This window comes from Talpa europaea, assembly GCF_964194135.1.
Source record: "Talpa europaea genome assembly, chromosome: 10".
Classification (NCBI taxonomy): Eukaryota; Metazoa; Chordata; class Mammalia; order Eulipotyphla; family Talpidae; genus Talpa; species Talpa europaea.
This window is the reverse complement of record NC_140077.1, coordinates 39,877,926-39,900,930: the sequence shown is the minus strand read 5'-3', so window position 1 is coordinate 39,900,930 and position 23,005 is coordinate 39,877,926. Positions and strand designations below refer to the sequence as shown.

The following is a 23,005-nucleotide window of genomic DNA, read 5'->3' as shown; positions in this document are numbered from 1 at the left end:
AAACTGTATGTTTTGCTTGATCTCTAAAAAGCGTAAAATGTAACTTCAAAGCCAAATGTGCTGGAATTCATATTGTAACCAAAGTTAGTCTCAGGATAACTGAAAAAGTAAGCTGTTCCTCTTTATCATAGTTAACAAATGAAACAAGGTTTAAGACAATATTACCAATATTATTTGTATGGCCTCTGAATCCACATCTACGCATGATTATGCATGGGTCAATTCTAGTGTCAGTTGTAGTTTTATTTGTAGTTTGTAGTTTTAAATTCTTCCTGACCTTGATCTAAACTGATCAGTCAAAATGATCTTTTTATTTATCTAAGCTGGAATTTATAGGAGCTAGAAAATAAGACCTTAAACCTTCTATGTGTCAACTTGAATAATGATGACATCCATTATTAACACACAGTGATGGTGAACTTGATAACTGGAGACAGGATACTGCCTTGGTTCTTCTACCTTTCCCTGTCTTGGGAAAGTTAACTTCAGGTTTCTCAATGGTAATGTAGAGATAATAGTACTTACCTTTGGGCATTTTAATTACTCATCGTGTGCTTACCTGGATATCTGTTCATTAATAAGTGTTCTTCAAATGTTTGCTGCTGCCAATTACTGCTGTTATTGCTGCTGCTACTCCTAGCTACTACAACTGCTACACCACCAACTGCTACTATTACTTTTATAATAGCTCCTCCTGCAGGGCATTAATTCCAGGGTTTTACCCTTTGGTGAATCCTCATACTGAGATGGTAAAAGATATCCCAAAGTTGAAGATGAGTAATTTGGGTGTTAACTTTTTGAAAGTATGTGTGTTTTTATTACTCAGTAGTGTGAGCAACAGATCACCTTGACAGAAATGCAGAATTTCTGACCCTATCCCTGAACTACTGAATCTGAATCTGCACTGTAACAAGATCTCAGCTGTTTGTTCATATACTAAATTTTGAGAAGCCCCAGACTGTATAATTTCCAAGATGATCTTCCCTCATCTAGTATCCCCCAAATCATCTGAGTAATTTTAGAGATGACTACCAGCAGTATCATATGAGTAAGGCAATTATTGGAAAGACAGGATGATGGAAAGCAGAGGGAAGGAAGAAGAGAAATCAGACCTGATAATGCTAATATTATACTCTGTGCTCAGTGATTTCAGATTATTCTTTGTTGTAACACTGAATATGAAAAGGAGTCTTGAAATGTTATGGACTGGTAGTAAATTTCTGCAACCTTGTAAGTTCCAGTCATCTGTCAAACTTTCACTTTCTTTTTCTTTTTTTTAAAGATTTATTTATTTATGCATACAGGAGTTGGGGTACAGGCCAGAGCTGCAGGGGGGTGAGAAGATTCACCAGAGTCAGAGTGGGGAACAGAACAGGCAGATGTACTGAAATGCACTGCTGAGGGGAGCAGCTGGCAAGACAGGAGAGGTCTGCTGTGCTATGTGGGTTGCTCCCTGGCAGGCCAGGGATCGAACTCATGCTGCAGAGGCTGCTAATTGCTTCATAGTGTGGTACTTAACCCCTTGCGTCAAGAGGGAGGCCCCACTTCTAGTTTCCTTTTAACTGATGGTTTCAAAAATTCTTGCACACCCCTGTTTTCTTCTCTCTCTCTCTCTCTCTCTCTCTTTCTTTCTTTCTTTCTTCTTTCTTTCTTTTCTTTCTTTTCTTTCTTTCGTTCTCTCTCTCTCTCTTTTTTTCTCTTTCTCTCTTTCTCTTTCTCTCTCTCTCTCTCACTTATTTTTGCATAGAAGAACTGGGGTATAGGCTAGAGGGGTGGGGTGGTGGGGCAAGAAGATTCACCAGAGATAGAATGGGGAGTAGAACAGGAAGATTAGCTGAAATACACTGTTAAGGGGAACAGCTGGCCAGACAGGAGAGGTTTGCTGTGCCATATGTGGGTTAACTTCCAGGTCAGATATCAAACTCGGGCCCCTTCGGTGACAGCGCTGAAACTTAACTCTGAGGCCACCAGGGAGGCCCCACACCCCTATTTTCTTAAACACGTATGACAGATTGCAATTCTGTTATAATGTTGCTTTAATCAACTTTGGCATGAAGAAGATATTTGTAATGTGCTAAGGTTGAAGATCATTGGATGGGGGAGAAGAGTTTTTTTTTTGTTGTTTGTTTTTGTTTTTATTTTTATTCTCTCTGTTCTTTAGCTAATGCCTTTACTTTTGTGGAGTTTTGTATCCTCCCATATAATTGTTGTGAGGATATATGAGAACACTGGTCATTGATTAGCTGAGTTATGGGTAATTGTAGAGGCACAGTTTTGTTTGTATTATCACAAACTAGGGGATAAGAGAAATTACACTTTTTTCCCTTCAAATATGATCTTTGAACCTGTTTTTTAAAAGTTGATTGGAAAACAACTTTAAGTTGAAATATGGTATAACTTTCCATTATTGACAAGGAAAAAATGTTAAAAATATATAGTGGCACAACCTCTTGTAATTAAAAATGTCCATACTCGGTCCCACCTAGCAATCTCACACCTAGGAGTTTATCCTATAGGTATATTTGTACATGAAAAATGCACATATGTACATTTTTGTAGAAACAAGGGTGTTAACAATTTCAATAATGATAAGAATCAAACTGAGTTAGAATATTTCAACCTTTTTCTTTTTGAGATGTTACATGTTTGTATCTATGCAGTCTGTCAATGGGAACATCTCAGTGAACTTTTGGAGGGGAGGTTGGAGCGTCCAAGGGTTAGACATAGGAGGAAGACTTATTTTCTGTTGTGTCTTTGTACTATGTGAATTTTTTTAAACCAATTTATAATCCACAAAATAACCCTTATATTGAAGAGCTTAACATAACACTCATTTAGTTTGTTTTGTTTTTTTACTTTTAAAGTATGTTCATGTCCATAAATTCATTATGAGTAGACAGTGGATTCTCAGTCATTGCTCTGTATATCCTCTCCCATTCCCTAGGCTCTCCTGTGCATAAACTACCTGATGTCCTAATCATTCAGAGCTATGATTTTTAACTTAGGGTACCATCAGAATTCCCTTGAATTGTAAAAAATATTAAGATGCCTTAATCAACTCCTGACCCATTAAGGCAAAATCCATAGGTGTGGCTTAGCTACACAGGTGATTCTGATGTTGACACTCTTAAGAACCACTGTCTAGAGAATAATTCTTGGTAGATTACTCTTCTAATGTATCAGATTTTACCCCAACCTCCCAGGAGTGCTGTGGATATAGCAGCAAGAGTAGATTGGGTGGGCCCTCCGTTCTATATTCAAGAAAAAAAGGAGTGTCACTCTGAATAATCACAGACTTTTGTTGTGTTAGAATAATAATAATGGAGATGATAACAAATCAAGTTTCTGATAGATACCATTAGAATCAACATTTTAAAAAAATTTTTAGCAAGTTCAGTAGACAGTAAATATGGGAAGTGAAATGGTGGCTCTTTGAAAACATTGATAAAATTCAGAAATCTCTAGTGGAGATTGGTCTAATAAAAGGAAGAACACATGAATTGCAAGGAATGGGGGAGGGGTATCACAGAAGACATGAAAAGAATAATAAGGGTGGGCCTTCCTGGTGGCCCAGGGGTTAAAGTCTCTGGGCTATCATGCTGTTGCCCTCATGAGTTCAGTCCCGGCCAGGGAGCTAACCTACATGGCATAGCAGACTTCTCCTGTCTCTTCTGCTGCTCCTCTCAGTAGTGTAATTTAGTAGATCTGCCTGTTCTGCTCCCACTGTCTCTGGTGAATCCTCTCAACCCCTCCCCACCCCCACACCGCTAGCCTGCACCCCAGTTCTTCTACACAAAAATAAATAAAATCATAAATAAAATTACTGAGAAAACTAACCAAAAATTACCAAAAAAAATGGAAATTATAAAACAATATTCCTCACAAACATAAACACAAAAATCTTTTTTTAAAAGATGTATTTTATTTATGCATACAAAAACCGGGGTACAGGCCGGAGGTACGGGGTGTAAGATGATTCACCAGAGATAGATGGGGAGCAGAAAAGGTGGATCTACTGAACTACACTACTGAGGGGAGCAGCAGGCGAGACAGGAGAGGTCTAGAGGTCTGCTGTGCCAGGTGGGTTAGCTCCCTGGTCAGGGATCAAACTCATGCTGCTGTGGCTGCGGATAGCTTCATAGAGCTGAGACTTAACCCCTTATTGCCACCAGGGAGGCCCCATAAACACAAAAATCTTTCAAAAATATTAGCAAATCAAATCCAGTAACCTGAAAGAATAATATGAGAGCTTTCCAGAGTGGGATTTACCCAGAAATGCAAGTTTGGGTCAGTATTCTAAAATGAAAACAACATATAATCATCTCAGATTTAATTGGCAAAACTGAAAATCCCATGATATCTCTCAGCAAACTGGAAATAGAAAGGACTTGGTCAACCTGATAAAAAGCAACTGAAAAGAAGGAAAAATCATAGCTAACATCATTATTAATGGTGAAGGATTAAATACTTCTCAAGTCAGGATTAAGATAATAATCCCCCTTTCATTGTTTCTATTCAGCATTGTACTGGAGTTCCTACTCAGTGTAATAAAGCAGAGAAAACAAAGAAGGCATACAGAATGGAAAGAACTAACACTGTCTCTCATTTAGAGAACATGATAATCTTATACAAAAAATCCTAAGGAATCTTTCAGAAATTACTGAAATAAATGAACTTAGCAAGAATTCAAGGTGAATATGCAAAACCCAGTTATATTTCTGTATAGAAACAATGAGCATTAAGAAATTGAACTATCATGTATAATAGCATAAATCTGTATGAAAATATGGTGCTAACTTTAGCAAAATATGGAAGAAATTTGTACCCTGAAGACCTAAATACATGAAGGTATGTCCATGCTCATGGATTGGAAAAATGCATAATATTAAAAAGTCAACACTCCCCAAAATGATGTATATACTAACACAATCCCAATAAAGATCCCAACATGGTTTTCTCCAGAAATTGGCAAACTGATTAAAAATTTGTATGGCAATGCAGTGGAACAAATTTTGAAAAAGAAAACTGAATTTTCTTTCTTAAACAAAAAGAAAATCTCAACAAATGATCCTGGAATCAATCAATCTCTTTCTCTGTACACCTCTCTCTCTCTCTCTGTGTGTGTGTGTGTGTATATATATATATTTATTACTACCTGATATTGAAAAGTAATATTTTTCTTGATCATTCTACCTAGGGCTTTCTAATAAAGTTAAAGATATACCCACCTTACAAATAGTTCCCTTCTAGGTATTTATTCAAAGAAATGAAAAGATTTTCACAAAAATACTTTTGTTAGAATATTCATAGAAGTTTTATTCATTTTAGTCCTGAGCTAAAAACTACTTAAATGCTTTTCAACTATTGAAACAATAAACTCATTTTGATGCATTTAACAATAAAATATTACTAGGCAGTAGTAAGAAATTAATTGCTTATAAATGCAATAATAAGAATACATAATATGACAATGCAGTGAATGAAACAAGCCCTACACAAGAATTTAGAGTCTGTTTCCATTTATACAATGTTCTAGAACTGACCATACCAACCTGTGGTGGTAGAAATCAGAATAGTGGTTGTTTTGGATGGAGAGTAGGAAGGGATTGATTGGGAAGGGACAGGAGAGAACCATCTGGGGTTATGGAGTGTTCTTTATCTCCATAGAGGTATGGGATACATGGGTGTATACATTTATTCAAAACTTTTAAACTGTATGTTTTTATTATTTGCAGACTAGTTGTGCAACAGCTTAATTGTGCAACAATGTAAATGTACTTATTAATACTGAACTTTACAATTTAAAAAACGTAAGTTGGTAAATGTGAAGGTTCTTTTTTATATATATGTATATATATTTATTTTATTTATTTATACAAGCATTGGGTACAGTCAGAAGCGCGGGAGGGTGAGAGAATTCACCAGAGCCAGATCGGAGAGCAGAACAGGCAGACTGACGAAGTACACTGCTGAGGAGAGCAGCAGGCGGCAGGAGAGGTCTGTCACGCCATGTGGGACCCTCGCCCAGCAGCCGGGAATTGAACCGGCGCTGCAGAGGCTGTGGGCAGCTTTGCAGCCCACCGCTCAACCGCTGCGCCACCGGGGAGGCCCAAATGTGAAGGTTCTTAATGGGAAAATATTTAAAGTGTTTTTTTCCTCCCATAACCATGTGCTATTTTGTTGTTATTTATTTAGCTTTATAAACTAAAGTAAGAATGTAATTTAGAAAATGACAGCAAAATACTAAGTATGAGAAATAATGCTACATTTATGCATTCAACAAATATTTATCAAACATCTTCAATTTGTATGGCTCATTATATGTGGTAATTAAGATAAAACAAACCGGAGTCTCCTTCAAAGATCTCAAAGTGATATGCTAAGTAAGTCTTGACTTAAAATATGCAAAGAATTCTTAATTTCACAAAAATTAAGTGCTTCTACCTTCTGTATATCCTTTAGTAGCATTCCATGGACTTTTAAAGTTCTAGGAACTTTGCTCTGTATGGATAATAGATCACATGTGGCATTCCTTTCCTGGCCTTACTGTAACTGGAGAGGCTTATGTTTTGTGCTGTTCCCACACAGTCTGCTGTGATACTAGACCACCACAGAGCAGAGTATCTTGAGATAACATTAATGTAAGGATGGTGCCTGGCCTCCACCATAAAGGAGTTTAGGGCTAAGTTGAGAAAACAAAGTCAGAGCTCTTGAAATTTAGATGGTAAATATCCAACTATCCTCTTTTGCTACTGCTTATGACTACTGTAATTGTAAGGGTCAGAGGTAATTTGAAAGTGAAGAAAACAAAAGCATAAAAGTCAGGGGCATAGAAATTCTGTATACCAGATGGTTTATGTCCCCACAGGGCAATTGAGAATTAAGTGTGGTAATGGAATTACAGTACTTTTATTGGTTCTCTGAGGATAAGCGCTTAGAGTAGCAGTTATATTCTGTTTGGCCTACTTGGGTGCTGAGTAAATATTAGTAACTTATTGAATAGCAAATAGCATTTCAGTTGCTCTCTGTGAATATGGGACATTGTTGAGGGTGGTGTTGCTAATGATGATAATATTATCGAAATAATAACTAACATGTGACTTTTCTAGTTGGTTATTATCCACTTCCTTGGGTCTCATCTCTTCATTCTTCTCTTTTTCTTCTCTCCCCCCTTCTTTGTTTCTAATTACTTGCTTGTGTCTCCTGAGTTATTAATGCTGGTTTCTCTTGGTGGAATTGGTATTGTGCCTAGATGGGACTATAGGCACCGCATCTAGATTTAAACAGATACCTTAGGGCAACAGCAGAAGCAGGCTGTATGATTGCAACTCTGTGACATTCTGGAAAAGACAAAACTATGAATACAGTAATAAAGATCAGTGATGACCACAGGTTAGAGGGGAGGAGGGATGAGAAGATGGAGCTTGAGTAATTTTGGGGGTAGTGAAACTACTTAGTATGATTCTATAAAATAATGATGGATACATGTCATAAATTTGTCCAGATCCATAGAACGTACACCAAGTGAGAACCTTAGTGTAAACTCTGGGTTCTGGGCAAAACTGATGTCAGTAGGTTCATCAGTTTAACAAATTTATCATTGTTGGGGGATGTTAATAATTGGGGAGACTATGCATATAGGGAGCAGAGACATATGAGAGAGAAATCTTTGCTACTTCCCAAACTTGCTGTGAACCTGAAACTACTCTTATAGTATTAAAAAAAAAAGAACCATTAAAGATTTGTGATGCTCGAGTAGGAAATTATTTTAAAATTTAATTTTTTAATAAGATTTATTTATTTATGCATACAAGAACCTGGGTCCAGAGGTGTGTGGGGAGGGTGAGAGGATTCACCAGAGACAGAGTGGGGAACAGAACAGGCAGAATAACTGAAGTACACTGCTGAGGGGAGCAGTGGGCAAGTCAGGAGAGGTCTGCTGTACCATGTGGGTAGCTCCCTGTTCCAGGATCAAACTCATGCTGCAGAGGCTGCAGACAGCTTCTTAGGTTGTGTCTTAACCCCTTGCGCCACCAGGGAGGTCCCTAAAATTTCATTTTTTTAAATCTGGAGTAGGGTTTATGTCATATTGCAAATATTGACATGCTTGCTGAAAAGAAAAGTTTCTAAATCCTAAACAGACTTCCTATAGCCATGTGTTAATGTTGAACCATATTTTGATCCCTCTTAAGAAATATTTACTTGTAGTTTCTTTCTTTTTTTTTTTTTTAAAGATTTATTTATTTATATAAGCACTGGGTACAGTCATAAGCGTGGGAGGGCGAGAGGATTCGCCAGAGCCAGAGCAGGGAGCAGAACAGGCAGACGGACGAAGTACACTGCTGGGTGGAGCAGCGGGCGGCAGGAGAGGTCTGTGCACCATGTGAGACCCTCGCCCGGCAGCCGGGGGTTGAACCAGAGCTGCCGAGGCTGCGGGCAGCTTCGTAACCCAGCACTCAACCGCAGCGCCACTGGGGAGGCCCCCTACTTGTAGTTTCTAATGGGGCAAGGAGAGACATTTAGATGAAATCATGACAACCAAAGTCCCTGTTCAGATTAGAAGCTAAAGATCCTGGGGAAGGCCTTGTTTTGTTTCTACATCCTCCCAAGTTTGTAGGCTTCTTGTCCCCCTCAAAAAAAGAAGAAGGAGGAGGTGGTGATGATGATGAAGAACAAACAAAATTGCTATTGTTAAATGTTGTGTACAGGATTAGATTTGTTTTCTTCCAATGGAATCACTTTCCTTAATCAGCACTCTTATAAATGGCACACCTGCCTAATTAGAAAAAGTTCTAGACTTCAGGATACAATGTGAGCATTTCAATTAGCTCCACACAATTGATGACTGTTGTGGCTGATTTCCTAGAAAGTCTTCTTCCCTTCTCTTCTTACTCCTTTGTGGCTAAGCTTTTATTATTTTTTACTTCTGACTCAGCCTTTGATTGTGGGGATTTCCCAGTGTGTGGTCATTGATACTGTTTTTGTTCCTAAGTGATTCTTTACAGGGGGAAAAAAAAAAGTGACATATTTATGTATATATGTAGTGATTTTTTAAATATTTTTATTTTATTAGATTTAATTTACTTGTTGTCATTCTTAAAATACAGAGAACGCTCTTCACTGTGACAAGGGGGTAAAATATAGCAGTCATTCTCAAGATCTCCATACATTAGCAATAATAAATCCTTTTGCCCAGAGTAATACAGAAACTCAATCCAGATCCAGTGGGGATGATGTAGTGCTCCCTCACAGAACCAATTACCCACAGAGAAGTATAATGAGCAGGGGAGGTGATACAATAAAAATCTATATGGAGAGGGTAAAATTATGGTAAAATTGATGCCTGTGAAAAGTCTTATAATAAGTATATCTCCAATTATCTTCTGGAAGAAATTACTAAAGTGTCTATTCAGATGTCCATGTCAAAACTCATGATAAAATTGCAAGAATAGCCTTAGAATAAAACAAAAGGGCACATGTGTATAGAGAAAATGGTGATAGACATGTCATAAACAGAGTTCTGTTGTGCCCCTGTGGTGTTGCTATGAGGGCACCAGACCTTCCTGCTGAGGAATGCTGTACTGACCACAGTTATAACACATGTCAATGGGAACAAGATAGTACTCTTAAAAAATGAGATGATTTCGGTCATCACAGGAAGCCTCTACTTTTAAAGTTAGTCTATTTCCAAAGACCACATCTTAGGCAGATTGCTGTAAAGGAAAGTCCTGAGTATGCATGCTCTATATCCTAATTAGGAGTGGGCTTGATATGTTCAGACAGACATCAGTTGAATAAGTGGGTTAAGTGGTAAGAAATGAAGACTAGTTCTTTATTAGGTAGGTGTCAAGTAGAGTGCTGAAGTGGCAAAAAAAAAAAAAGGAGGGGGAAAGTATGTTACCCTGAAAACCACACAGACCATTTTCAATCTCTGTTGTCCTAGCACTATCAGTTGTACAGTTTGTGGAAAACAACTAATTACTAATAACAAAATACCAATGTTCAAAATATTTTCCTTTTAAAATAGATTAAACAGATTCATGCCCATGTTATAATTTAGTTACTCTCACTGCATTGTGTTTATCCCCTTGATTTTATTGTCAGTTTCTTCTTTCTTGAGATGAATATAAGGAAGCAGGTTCACAATTAGGTATTGACAACAGGCCATGGCCCCAAGTTTATCTTACATATAACGATAGTAACTATTACTGATTGAGCCATAATAGTTAATACTCATGGAAATGGTGAGACAATTTTCCTCCTAACTGATTTTTAAATTTTGGTTCTGGTTTGTCAGATTACACTCAGGGAAGTGCAATTATATTTAAATCATTCATTATAAATTGTCAGAGTTAAAAAAAAAGACTTCAGATCAGTGATGGAACCCACTTTGTCATTCGTTGATGGTTGATTCACCCTCACTTTATAGTCATTAAGAATAGACATTAAAATAAATAACAGTAGTCATTATTTTTGATGCTGTTGAACTAGAGGAACCAATACTTAACCTGTGAAAGGGTATTCATTTATTTATTCAACAAATGTACTCTGAGTCTGGAGCTGCAGCCGCAAACAAAGTCTCTGCCCCCATGATGGAGCTTTTATAGTTTAGTAAGTGAAGCAAAATAGACAAATGATACATAACATATCATATAGTGACAAGTACTTGCAGAAAAATAAAGCAAGACATAGAGAATCCAGAATGGTGCCGGTGGAATGTAATTCCAGAATGGTGTGGGATATCAGAATCAAGCTCCAAACAAAATAAGGGATCAGTTGTAGGGAAAGACTTGTATTTCAATACCAGCTTCACAGTTGAACATGTGCAGCTTTAGAAAAGTTACCTACATTTTCAGATCCTTGATTTCTCCCCTAAAATGAACATAATAATCTACATTCTGGCATGATTTTGAAGATGATTAAATAGATAGTGTATGAGTGATCTATAGCCTAGCAGCTACCCCAGGACCATTACATGGGAGATAAGAAGTAGGTGTTTCTTGTACAGTTTGCAGAGTTAAACCTATCCATGGGTGTTAATTCTTGAGGTTAATTTGAAATTTCAAGCATATTGATAAGAAAATGTGATCAACAGGTTACATGCCTTTGTGAAATTTCAAAGAAAGGAATTAAGAATTGGCAGATACTGGTTCCTTTTTCAGACTGCTTAGGTATGATTTGTCTGTTGTAGACTTGTGTAGAATTGAATTGCCATTTATTCAGACCTCTTTCTGACTGCAGTCCATTTTAATCTATTACCAGGGATTATATTTTCAAACAATTTATATGTAGTCTGATTGAGAATAGTGAATCATAATAATTCTGTGACCCATTTACATGCATTACTGTAAAAGTTTCATTTCATACAAGTGACAATTTTTTAAAGTTAATTAGACTCGGCTGTACTGAGGTTAGCAAAAAGTGCTTTGAATTATCAATAATTCAGCAGGGCAGACGTTTCTGTATAATGCAGTGGTTTTATAGAGTATTGTGAGATAGTTATCCCTAAAATAAATGGTTGTGAGCATATATCAGCATGGTGGGGTTCACTTGAATGTAGCGTGAAGTGATAGCATCTATGCTTTCTATTATTGGACAGAGTGTGGGACATTAGTCTTTCTGGCCATGAACTACTAGCAACCTTTGTCCTTTGTGTTACCTTTAGTTAAAAACGAAAAATGAGCATGAATGCTGGCTGATGGCCATGTCTTTCTACAGCTCAAAATTCATCTGGGAAAGAAAAATGGGAGTGCAGATTTGGATTTGTTTCATTGCATGAATGATAGGTGACATTTTGTAAATTATTTATCACGGCAAGGATGGCAGCAATGGCTTGAGCATTGTTATATCAAATGAAAGCAGGGATCCCATTAGTACAAAGACTGGGTTTTAGCTAGTATCTATCAGGGGAATGGTGTCACTTTAAAACCAGATTGTTCTTTTAATTGCTATTTAAAGGAACAAAAGTGTTCCCAAGGTACTGCAGTTGAGCAGTTGCAAGTAATAACTATGGATCTATAATTATGCAGTGCTGATTATCTGGCATTTAAAAAATTGTGGCTGGAGTCAGTGACCAATTTGTTGTAGCTTGTCTTTTTTTTTTTTTTTTTTTCCCCTTCGTTTTTCTAATGCAGGATGCTTTATATTCTGCTTTTAACTGGGGCTACAAAAATACATTTGAATAGCTACCTCAGAAAGTAAAGCCTGTACATATTAAAAGAACAAATTAAACTGAAAATAAGGCAAGATAATGAATGCTCATGTTGTAAGATGAAATTAGAAGTTACATTGAACAATTTTGTAAATGCTTGGTCATAAGATGAATTCTGTTTTTTTTTGATGACATGTCACAGTGAACTAGGCATTTGTTGAAATCATTATAACCATTTGAAATATTAGATGAAGTATGGGGTTTTTTAACTAGCATATGTTTCTTTCATCTATTCAGCTAGCAGATATATTTTGAGTGCATACTGTATATCAGGCAATGTGTTAGGCACATTTGGGATAGAGTAACTGAACAAATGAGGTTTATTCTTTGCTGATGTATATTTAGAAGTGTATATTTAGAGCTGCAAAATCTTGTTTTTAATTTACATTAGAAAAACATTTGTGATTCTGCTAAGTTTTCTTGCCCTGAATTTTTAATTCATGAGATTCATATATAAATACATTATAGTTACATTCAGAAAGCTAGCAGACAACATGTGTGAATGCTTGGAATATGCAATAAAATTTTAGTTTTCATATAGTTTTGACTGTTCAAAATAACGTGACCAGATCTGTAAGCACAGCCAACTATTCATATGACTGGGAATACTAGCAAAGCTGGTAGTCATAAATCACAATGGAGACACTAAAATGTATGCAGATTTATACATTGTTAAAAGCAATTTCCTTAGTGAGAATCAAAGGGTGCTAGCGGGTTAGACAAATGTTTTGTTGTTTCTTTTATTAAAGTGGGAATATCAGAGATTTAGGGTTTATCTCTGTTATGTGGCATGTTGTGGTTTACTTTTGAAGACCTTGTTGCTACAAAGAACCTAGTTAATGGCCTTTTCATCTCAAAAGTCTCTATAGACTTTTAAAAATGTTCTTGCTTAGTTTCAACTCTATTATTTTGTCACATAAAAACACAATATTTTATGTCAAATATTTAATAGAAAGATACTGGTAACCTGCACTAAAACATTTGAAGTTTAAACAGTCTGACCTAATGAGATAATATTCATAGATTACACTAGTAATGAATATTAACATATACTATACTCATAGACTATAATACTAATGAAAAATATAATACTAATGAATCTTTAATAATGTTCATTTTAGAAAGGTTATATGATATATAAAGGTCTTAAGGTTTCATTGGTTTAATAAAAATTACTCTTTGGTCTTCTACTTTACAATTAAATACATTATTCAGGTAAAATTTAGTATCAAATTAAGAAAAAATTTATTTGCAGAAAATGGTTTGAATATCTTACTTAAAGGAGTTTTTTTTGTTGAAGAAATATATAAGAACCTTTTGATTTTAATGTATTGTTTTAAATGGAAAACTAACAGTATTTTTTTTTTAATTTTAATTTTGTCATAGCCCCGTGCCGATCCCATTCCAATATGTAGCTTCTGTTTGGGAACTAAAGAATCAAATCGTGAAAAGAAACCAGAAGAACTCCTCTCTTGTGCAGATTGTGGCAGTAGTGGTGAGTTGGATTTTTTTGTATATGTATACAGTGACTCTCCATTATAGTTACATGCTATTTATTTCTCTACCAAAACTATATTTTTATTTGAAGCAGTGTTTGGTTGTTAATAGTATAGATTTCAAAATTTAAAAGTAAATGTATGTAGAGGCAGAAAATGTGGAAGTTTGTTAGCACTGACATAAAGATATATATGTTTATATAATACACTATATATGATATATAATTAAGCTTTGGTTTCATGCTAGCATTGGTAATTCAGTGTGGAGCACTTTACACTATGGATAAATTGATATCACAAATTCCAGATTTTCAAGCTGAGTACAACTAGAATCACTTGTTTTTTCTATAGCAAGTCCTGATGTTAGGTAACTGAGTTGGTACATAATAGTGTTGCAGATCATGACACCTACTGGTGCAGTGTAACAGTACAGCTCAGCTCTGTGTGACGCCCAATAAAAAGTACAGTATTCTGGAAAATACCATGATGGAATTAAAAAATCATCAAGCATGAAAGAAATTCAGATTGCTTAGAATAAAATAACAAGAGGGTAGTCTATGTTAGAAAGTAGTGTGGTGTTGCAGAGGGAGTGACAATAAGGTGAGGGGAGAGCACAGGGAAAATGGTGAAGGACTATGGGTGCTTTGGAGGTGAGAGAACTATGGTGACCACATCTAGGGGAGAAATCATATATTATGTAAAAATTAAATTAAAAAAAATATAGTCACTGTGATGTGATGATTAAGAGTAAACTCGAGAGCCAGGCATGACCCATCTAATATTTAACTATTCTGAGTCTCACTTTTCTCATTAGAAAGGTAAGTAATTAATGGTATGATTTACCTCTTGGATTTTATGGGAAAAAAGTGAGAGGATATAGGTAAGTAGCCTAGCACAGTCTTCAGCAAAATGATAAGTGTACTATAAAAGTCAGCCACTGTTATAATTTGGCGTGTTTGATATTGTTGTCCTTGATTGCTGCAAGTAATTTAAAAATCTTATCTCTACTATGACAGCTGCTTGATGGGTAGAGAGAGGAAATGTTTCATACTGAGGAATGACAATGTTGTGTAATGATTCTTCCTTCTATGTAGATTTTACTTGATAGGCCCTATGGATCTGCAATTTTCTGGACCTGACTAGGATGGGAGAGCCTTGGAAATAAGACATTTCAAACTCTGCTTGAGAAATGCTTTCTGACAGTCTTTTTGATGGGCTCTACAGATTCATTAAAATTCTTTTACTTGCTCATGGTATCATGGTTAGTGACAAAAGGGCATGGAAACATTATCTGTATGTTCGGTTTAATAAATTTCAACCTTACAATCTTCCTGTTTTATCTTGATAAGGTAGTGCCTCACTCATCAGTCTGACTCTGTAGTTATCTTATGGGTTTTCTCGTGAGGCTCATTCTGAATGAATTATTCTTTTGTGTAAATGCCTGATCAGTTTAGTGGTGTTCACTTGTCTAGGGTTTACCCCTTGTGATTTTTAAGGTAGTACTTTTAAAACACCCTTCACTGTTTTATTTCTTTGTCTCAACACTAGACAGATTAAAGACGTACTTAACTGTGGGAAGAAAAGTTCCCTTCATGTATTTCCTTACCTCTGGTGATACACTTACTTGAGTTGATAAGGAATTCAAGATCTTTATCTTCTAGATCATAACTTCAAGGCTTCCTTCACAGGGTATAAAAGTGTAATTCTAAACAGGTAGATCTTAGATTTTTCTGATGTAATCAATCTCCCTTAGTTTTCCCCAGATTAAGACCTGCCAAAGGAGAAGCTTGATCTCCTTTGTACTGAAATTTTTTTCCCCTGAAGTTTCTTACTTTTCCAGAGTCTGTAAGTGTAATGTTATAGTTTCTCTTTTTAAAATTACTCTCTTGTTTTCTCTTTTAACAAACTGAGAAGAATAAATGAAGGATACTGACCAGAGGCTTGTATATTTACAGTCATTTTGTGAGCCAGTTTCCTCCTCTCCAGATAAAGAGGGCCAGAGGCTTTGGAGTCAAGGTGTGGGTCATGGCAGAAATTCAAGCCCTGGAGTCATCATGTCCCTAGTTTAAGACAGAGCATGGCTCAGAGTCCTTCTCTAGATTCAGCAATGGGATCCAGCTCTAGTGTTAAGGTTCACTTAATCTTCCCTTGAGTGTACTGTGCCAGTGTGGATTTAGCTACTTTATTCAAAAAACCATTGTTCCTGACTCAGGGAGCTGTATTTTTCACATGTACTTTATCTGGTAGGTCATGTGAGTGGGCTTGACTATTGAAAAATAGATGCTTTTAAAGAGAAGGGACAAAATATAATATGGTTCTTGTTAGAGAATTTGGGGGTTCTCATAATTTTAATGCTCTATTGTAACACCTTGGTAATGATAGAGAACAAAGAATAAGATAGGTTGGTATGATTCAACAGTGCCCTCTAATAATGGAGGAAGCCACATCACAGTCCAATTCAGTTTTTCAAGTGGGAATTACAGTGTGATGGGTACCCCTAATTGACCTATGTAAACGGCTGCTGTGTCACACTCAGAGGAGTCCATTGATTCTAGGATTGAGTTGAGTCTGTAATGATCAAAGGAATCCCTAATGTAGGAGTTTTACATGAGAAAAATGCTCCTAGCTGTATCAAACCAGAAAAAGAAAATCTAGATGGCAGCCCATAATGAAGATCATTCTTAAATGTGTTTCCCATATGTACCTGTTGGATTTTCGTTACTTCTATCTGAAGTTCTATTTGTATGATGTCTTATTTAGACTGTAGTTACATTTCACAGATACTAATAACAAATGTTTCTTTCTGTTTACATCATAAAGCCAAACAGAATGTTTCCGTTTTTAAGGTGACTTGAGTGTTGCAAATGGTTTTCCTGGTAAAAATTATTTTGAAAAAATAATTCAAGTTTGCAGGTGGTTAAAAAATAAATGTGAGGTGATATGTATAGTCCCAAATTTGGTGTTCCAGTTCTGTTTTGCTGTTTGCTGATTGTAGAGTTGCAATTTTCCATATCTGTAAATTGTAGAAGGTGATATCTGCACCCTGCATCCACAGGGCTGTTGTGAGGATCCAGTAAGAGAATATGAGGATTATCAGTAACTATAAAACATTACACAAACACGAGGGACTATTCTAACCACTAATATGAATGTGGAATCATCAGATAGGCTTCAGGTCTGTACAGATTTTGGGACTAGGAAGTGATTTTACTTGACTTTCATGGATCAGCCTACTTTGAAATTAACACTGTTATATTCTCTTTGCCTCATTAAGACCAAATTATCTTTAATTAGCTTCACATAAGTATTAGATATTATACCAAATGAAATTTTGTGTCTGCTGTTCAGATTGCTGGGTGGTTAACTCTTACTTACAGATGAGTTGTGTGCATGTGTGTTTTCAAATTAGCAAAATCTAAGATAAGTGTATAGTTCAAAATTATAGCATCATTCTAAGTGGAAGCTTATTGAAACTGGAGACAGAAAAAGGCTGCTGTGATGCAGCTGAAAGAATAAGAAAATCACCTTTATCTAGTAAAGGGTGCAAGAGCTGTTCAGTCAAGTATCAGTCCTCCCTCAGGAGACCTGAAATCTCTCCCTGGCTTGTCTTTATTTGCTTGTGAACTGAATAAAATCTGCCTTGTAGGTGCAACATATGGGTATATTGGTTTATAAAAAAGATCACTAGTTTCTTAAGATCACTGAGAAAATGCCCCAAGGATTGATTGTTTAGCCATCCAGTTCACACTGACTCGACACAAATTAAATAATTAGGTGAGAAATAGATGTTTGACTAAAAAACAAGCAAGCAAGCAAGCAAACAAACAAACAAAACCAAAGATATAATCCAAAGAGGAATAATAGAAAGAGAGGGTGGAAGTATTGGTGAGCCCCACCCTTCACACACCCGGAGTTGGAGTCACCATCCAAGCGTAGAAAAAGGTAACAGAAACCTTGCTTCTCTCCTGTATTTGCTCTAATTGTACTTGTCAGGATTAACAGTGATTTCCATGTAGCAAACTATAATGGCAACTTCTCAGTTTTTGTTACGGACTTTTTTTTTTTTTTTTTTTTAAGATTTATGTATTTATTGAGCGCTGGGTTGCGAAGCTGCCCGCAGCCTCTGCAGCGCCGGTTTGATCCCCGACTGCTCCCCGGCCACCGGAGGAGGGTCCCACATGGCACGCAGACCTCTCCTGCCGCCCGCTGCTCCCCTCAGCAGTGTACTTTGGTCCCTCTGCCTGCTCTGCTCCCCGCTCTGGCTCTGGTGAATTCTCTCACCCTCCCGCGCTTCTGACTGTACCCAGTGCATGCATAAACAAAAAAAAAATACAAACCAACAAACAAACAAATAAATAACAAAAAAAAAAGATTTATGTATTTATGTATATAAGAATTGGAGTACAGGCCAGAAGTGTGGGTGGTGAGAAGACTCACCAGAGACAGAATGGGGAGCAAAACAGGCAGATGTACTGAAATACACTGCTGAGGGGAGCAAAACAGGCAGATGTACTGAAATACACTGCTGAGGGGAGCAGTGCGCAAGTCAGGAGAGGTCTGCTGCACCATGTGGGTCACCTCCCTTGCCAGGGATCCAACTCATGCTGCAGTGGCTGCAGATTGCTTCACAGTGCTGCGTCTTAACCCCTTACATCACCAGGGAGCCCCTGTTATGGACATCTTTGAATCCATACCAAATACTCAGACACATTTGACCTGCTGAGTCTCTTTTCCTTAAAATGATCTCCTTTGGTTTCTGTGATGTTATGTTTTGCATGTTTTCTCTCCCACATCTTTTGTTAGCTCCTTGGCCTCGCTTCACCCTCTAAATGTTTCTTCCTGCTTCTGTTGGTGGCCCTGTGTTTAATTTTGCTTCATAATTTTTTTTTTAAAGATTTATTTATGCATGCAAGAGCTGGGGTACAGGCCAGAGGTGGGGGGGTGAGAGGATTCACCAGAGACAGAGTAGGGAACAGAACAGACAGATTGACCAAAGTAACACTGCTGAGGGGAGCAGCGGGTGAGTCAGGAGAAGTCTGCTGAGCCATGTGGGTTGCTCCCTGGCTAGCCTGGGATGGAACATGTGCTGAAGAGGCTGTGGACAATTTCATAGGTTGTGTTCTTAACCCCTTGCACCACCAGGGAGGCCCTTAATTTTGCTTCATAATGTCTTGTGAGCTTCCAAAATTTAGATACAAATCCCTTCAGAACTTCTCCACCTGGACACCCCAAAAACTTCTCAGAGTGAATATACAAAACAGCTTATCAAGCTTGCACTACTCCCTGTACCAGAAAAAAGCCACCACCACCACAACAGAAATCTCAACAACCAACCAATATCCTGCTCTCCTTGGTGGAGGGTGGGTAAGTGGGAGGGTTCCCATTTCAGCAAATGGCATTACCACCATCATCTACTTACACAGCTCCACAAGCCATCCTCTGCCTGTTTCTGTCACACGATGGAATCAACGAAATACATTGATTCAATGTTTAGTCCACATATCTCCAACAGCCCCAGTCACTACTGCTTTTATAATCATCTAAATATGATCTTGACCCACTTTCTCCTCATCCATTTTCCATACTCCAACCTTATAACTTATTTGTTTTTTAATTGTAAATCTACTCACAGAACTTATTAGTAGCTACCAGTTACCCTTAGGAAAAATCCAAATTCTTCACTATAACTCCCCACACTCTTCTGGATTGGGCTTCTGTTTACTCTGTCCTGCATCACTGTCCCCTTGTGTATTCTACACACTAACTTATATTGAACCTCTTTTCCTTGAATAGACCATGTCCTCCTATCCTGCACTTGCCAAATTTCCCTTCCATCCCTCAACTTCTCAGGTTCCATGTAATCCCATTTCTCCTTTGGGTTTCTTTTAGGATAGCCTTCCTCTAATCTGCTAGATTTTCCCGTGTCTCTGAGCCCCACACCATTATCATACATTAATTCTCTTTTTCTGTCTGTCCTCCTGTTTGACTATATCATCTATAAGAGTAGAATCATATCTGTCTTTACCTCACTGTGTCTTAGATAGATAGCCATCAGATAGCCCATCCAAGGGGCCAAGTGTTTGAGTATTAGTTTTTCCATTGCTGCTAAAACAAGTTGTTATCACCACTGTCTAGTGACTTAACCCAAGTGTATTGCCTTAGAGTTCTGTGGATTAAGAGTCTAACATGGGACTCAGTAGGTTAAAGTTTAGGTTTCACTAGGGCTGATTTCCTTTCTGGGGACTCTAGAGGAGGGTCCATTTTCTTGTTTATTTGAGTTGTTTGGCAGAATTCAGTTCCTTGTTTCTGTCGCTATTTTTTTGTTGGCTATCACATGCACATTGTTCCTGCTTCTAGAGGCCATCCATATTCCTTAGCTTGCGGCCCCATTTACACCATCTTCAGAGTTAACAAAGCTGGGTGGAGGCCTTCTCCTTTGTTCTCATCTCACTAATGCAGCTGGAACACATTCTCCATTATTAAGTACTAGTGATTATATTGGGTCTGCACAGATAATCCAGGATAATCTCCTCATCTCAAGGCCCAAACCCTTAGTCACAGCTGCAAAGTTCTTTTGTAGTATTTTTACAGGCTGCAGGGATTACAGCGTAGACATTTTGGGACTTTGTTGTTCTTTCTACTACATAATCCATGTTTTTTGCCCCCTCCCACAGTACTTCAGAAATCAATGCTGCTGTGATTTGTGATCTCATTAGCACTTACCTCAGTTTAAACAGCATTCCTTTGGTTTTGTTAGATAAAACTATAGTAAGATGCTAGTGCTTGTAATAAGAATGAATAAGTGATTACATCTTATACTCTCATATGTTGATAAATTACAAACCACAAAAGTGTTTTAAAACTCCATAAAAACAAACCACCATGAGTTGTGTCAGCAGATAGAACCCAATTTTTAGAGGGAATTATTGAGCTTATGGAATGGCTAAATGGGAGGTAAGGAATTACATTATCAATCACATTGTTTTCCTTTATCTAATTACTAAAGCTTGTGTAGAACTATATCAAGACCAGTTACAGTCTTTTGTGTTATTTCAAATTTGGCTATGAGGAAATAAAATGGAAATATTTCTTCATTCTTTAGCATCTTTTATAGAATCATAGAAATTCAGACCTGGAAGGGCTCTCGGCCAGTTCTCTTAAGCTAAATAAAGGTAAGGTTGCTGCTTAAGAGAAAGATGGGCTGGAGATTTTAGAATTTGATAGAGTAGCTTAAGTGGTAGTAGTTGAGATAGAATATTGCTTAAAATGGGAAAAAAGAGCATTAAGTGGAAGAATATTCCTTGCTCTTTATGAAAGTGGCCAAAATCCAATTAATTTGCAAAATACATAATTATTTAAAAGTATTTTTCATAGGCTATCTGTGAGAATAAATAGTAAGCTATAGTATGATATGAATTACCTTAGATACAGAATATTAAGCTACAGAGTACAAAAACAGATTTTAATGTAGAGAAAAATTTAGTGCATGAAATTGAGGTCATATGTGCTAGTGATGTATGACTTACAGGAAGTAATAAAAAGAGGGAAAAAAGAGAGGTAAATGGTATACTTTTAAGCTGATGGGACCCATTTTAAGGGTGGAATTTAAATTGCTGTTCTTTATAACTTTTTACCCCCTTACTATATAAAGGGAAAAAATCGTGATCAAAGTAGACAACTTCGCTCCCCCTTCAGAGTATACTTGTATTGGACTAGCAGGCTGTCTTTGTTTGCTGTTCTGAGCAGAAAAAGGTGATTGATACCATTTTTATGTATTTAAACTCCCCTTCCCCCCATTTATTTGAATGAGAGAAGCCCTTGTAAAAAGAGTGGTGTCATAGGTTAAATGCATCTGCCTGGGTGTCTCTCCTGCCTAAGGTTGTAATCCTATGACAGCATTTTATTTTTTCAACATCTTAAATACAGATGTTTAGTTGTGTTTTTTTTTTTTTTAAACTCAGGAATAGTGTGCTTTTATTAATGATATTGATGATTGATTTTGAATGTTTTTACTTGAAAAAGCGAAATCTGGTGGGTGGAATTTTATGAAGCACCTGTTAAGCTTTAGGGAGGAGGACCCTTTTGGCAGCAACCCAAAATACATATTTAAACAATGAGCCTGCCAAAGTCAGGAAATTATAAAACAGTTTTGAAATTGCAGAATCTGCTCTTTTTATTACCCCTCAGGTTTCTTTTGCAGCTTGCTTATAAGTTCTTTCACATGGGATTTACTAATGTTCTTACTATTTTAAGACAAGATTTAGAAAAATAAAATTAAATTTAGAGATCTCAGGTTTTATGTGATAAAAGCCCATCAGATTTTAAACTGAACTGCCTTCCCAAGAGTCTGTGCTCACATTCCCCACACTACTTGGAGGAATCTGCTACTTGGTATAGCCTGGCTGGTTTCCTTGAATGGCTTTGCCCCTGTGGGGCTCCATTTTCCTAAGTTGAGACCTGCTGGATAAAAACTGTGCTCAAAACAGTGGAAAAGCAGAACCCTCAGAAATTTGGGGGAGATTTGCTGAGGGTGTGTAGCTCGACCTTTTCTGTTTGACCTGGATTATTTAGCTTTCTCTCAAATTCCCTGTTTCTGCTCCTACTTCCAGACTTTAAATTCAGGTTCCCAGGGACAAAGCAGCAATAGTACCTTCTTTATATATCCTAACAATGGGGTGTTCTTGGTATATCATTGGATTTTCTTTTTTGCCTTTTGTAGTTAAGCACCCCCGGTTTTCTATTTAGCTATTTTAAGTTTTATGATTGAAGAGCAGGGATTGTTTTGAACTTGGGCAACTCCCACACAGTCTGACAAACCAGAAAACTAGGGTAAATGGTAATTGATAAAGATGGTGAGGGCTGAAGATAAAAGAAGGCACAGGAGTGAGAACGTGATCTGAGCATATTTATCTTCAAGTTCTCAAAGACCTGTGATTGGAATTAGTACACTTTTCTTTTTCTTTTTTTTTTATTTAAAGATTTATTTATTTATTTATACAAGCACTGGGTACAGTCAGAAGTGCGGGAGGGCGAGAGAACTCACCAGAGCCAGAGTGGAGAGCAGAGCAGGCAGACTGACGAAGTACACTGCTGAGGGGAGCAGCGGGCGGCAGGAGAGGTTTGCGTGCCATGTGAGACCCTCGTCTGGTGGCCGGGGATTAAACAGGCGCTGCAAAGGCTGCAGGCAGCTTCACAACCCAGCGCTCATCTGCTGCGCCACGGGGGAGGCCCTAGTTTACATTTTCTAAGTTTCTTTTAGGGAAAACCTTTGCAGTCATACTGTGACATACAGGGGTAG

The 23,005-nt window shown here is 37.2% G+C and overlaps 1 protein-coding gene across 8 annotated transcripts in view; it reads left to right on the top strand.

Annotated features, from left to right (window-relative positions):
* Positions 1-23,005, top strand: part of KAT6B (lysine acetyltransferase 6B) — a gene marked incomplete at its 5' end in the record, with an annotated part of 157,633 nt that overhangs the window by 79,076 nt on the left and 55,552 nt on the right. For all 8 annotated transcript variants that reach the window (XM_084246189.1, XM_084246188.1, XM_084246187.1 and 5 more), the window contains one exon: positions 13,598-13,706. In XM_084246189.1, the coding sequence (XP_084102315.1) occupies positions 13,598-13,706 (109 nt within the window). The remainder of the gene's footprint in view (positions 1-13,597; positions 13,707-23,005) is intronic.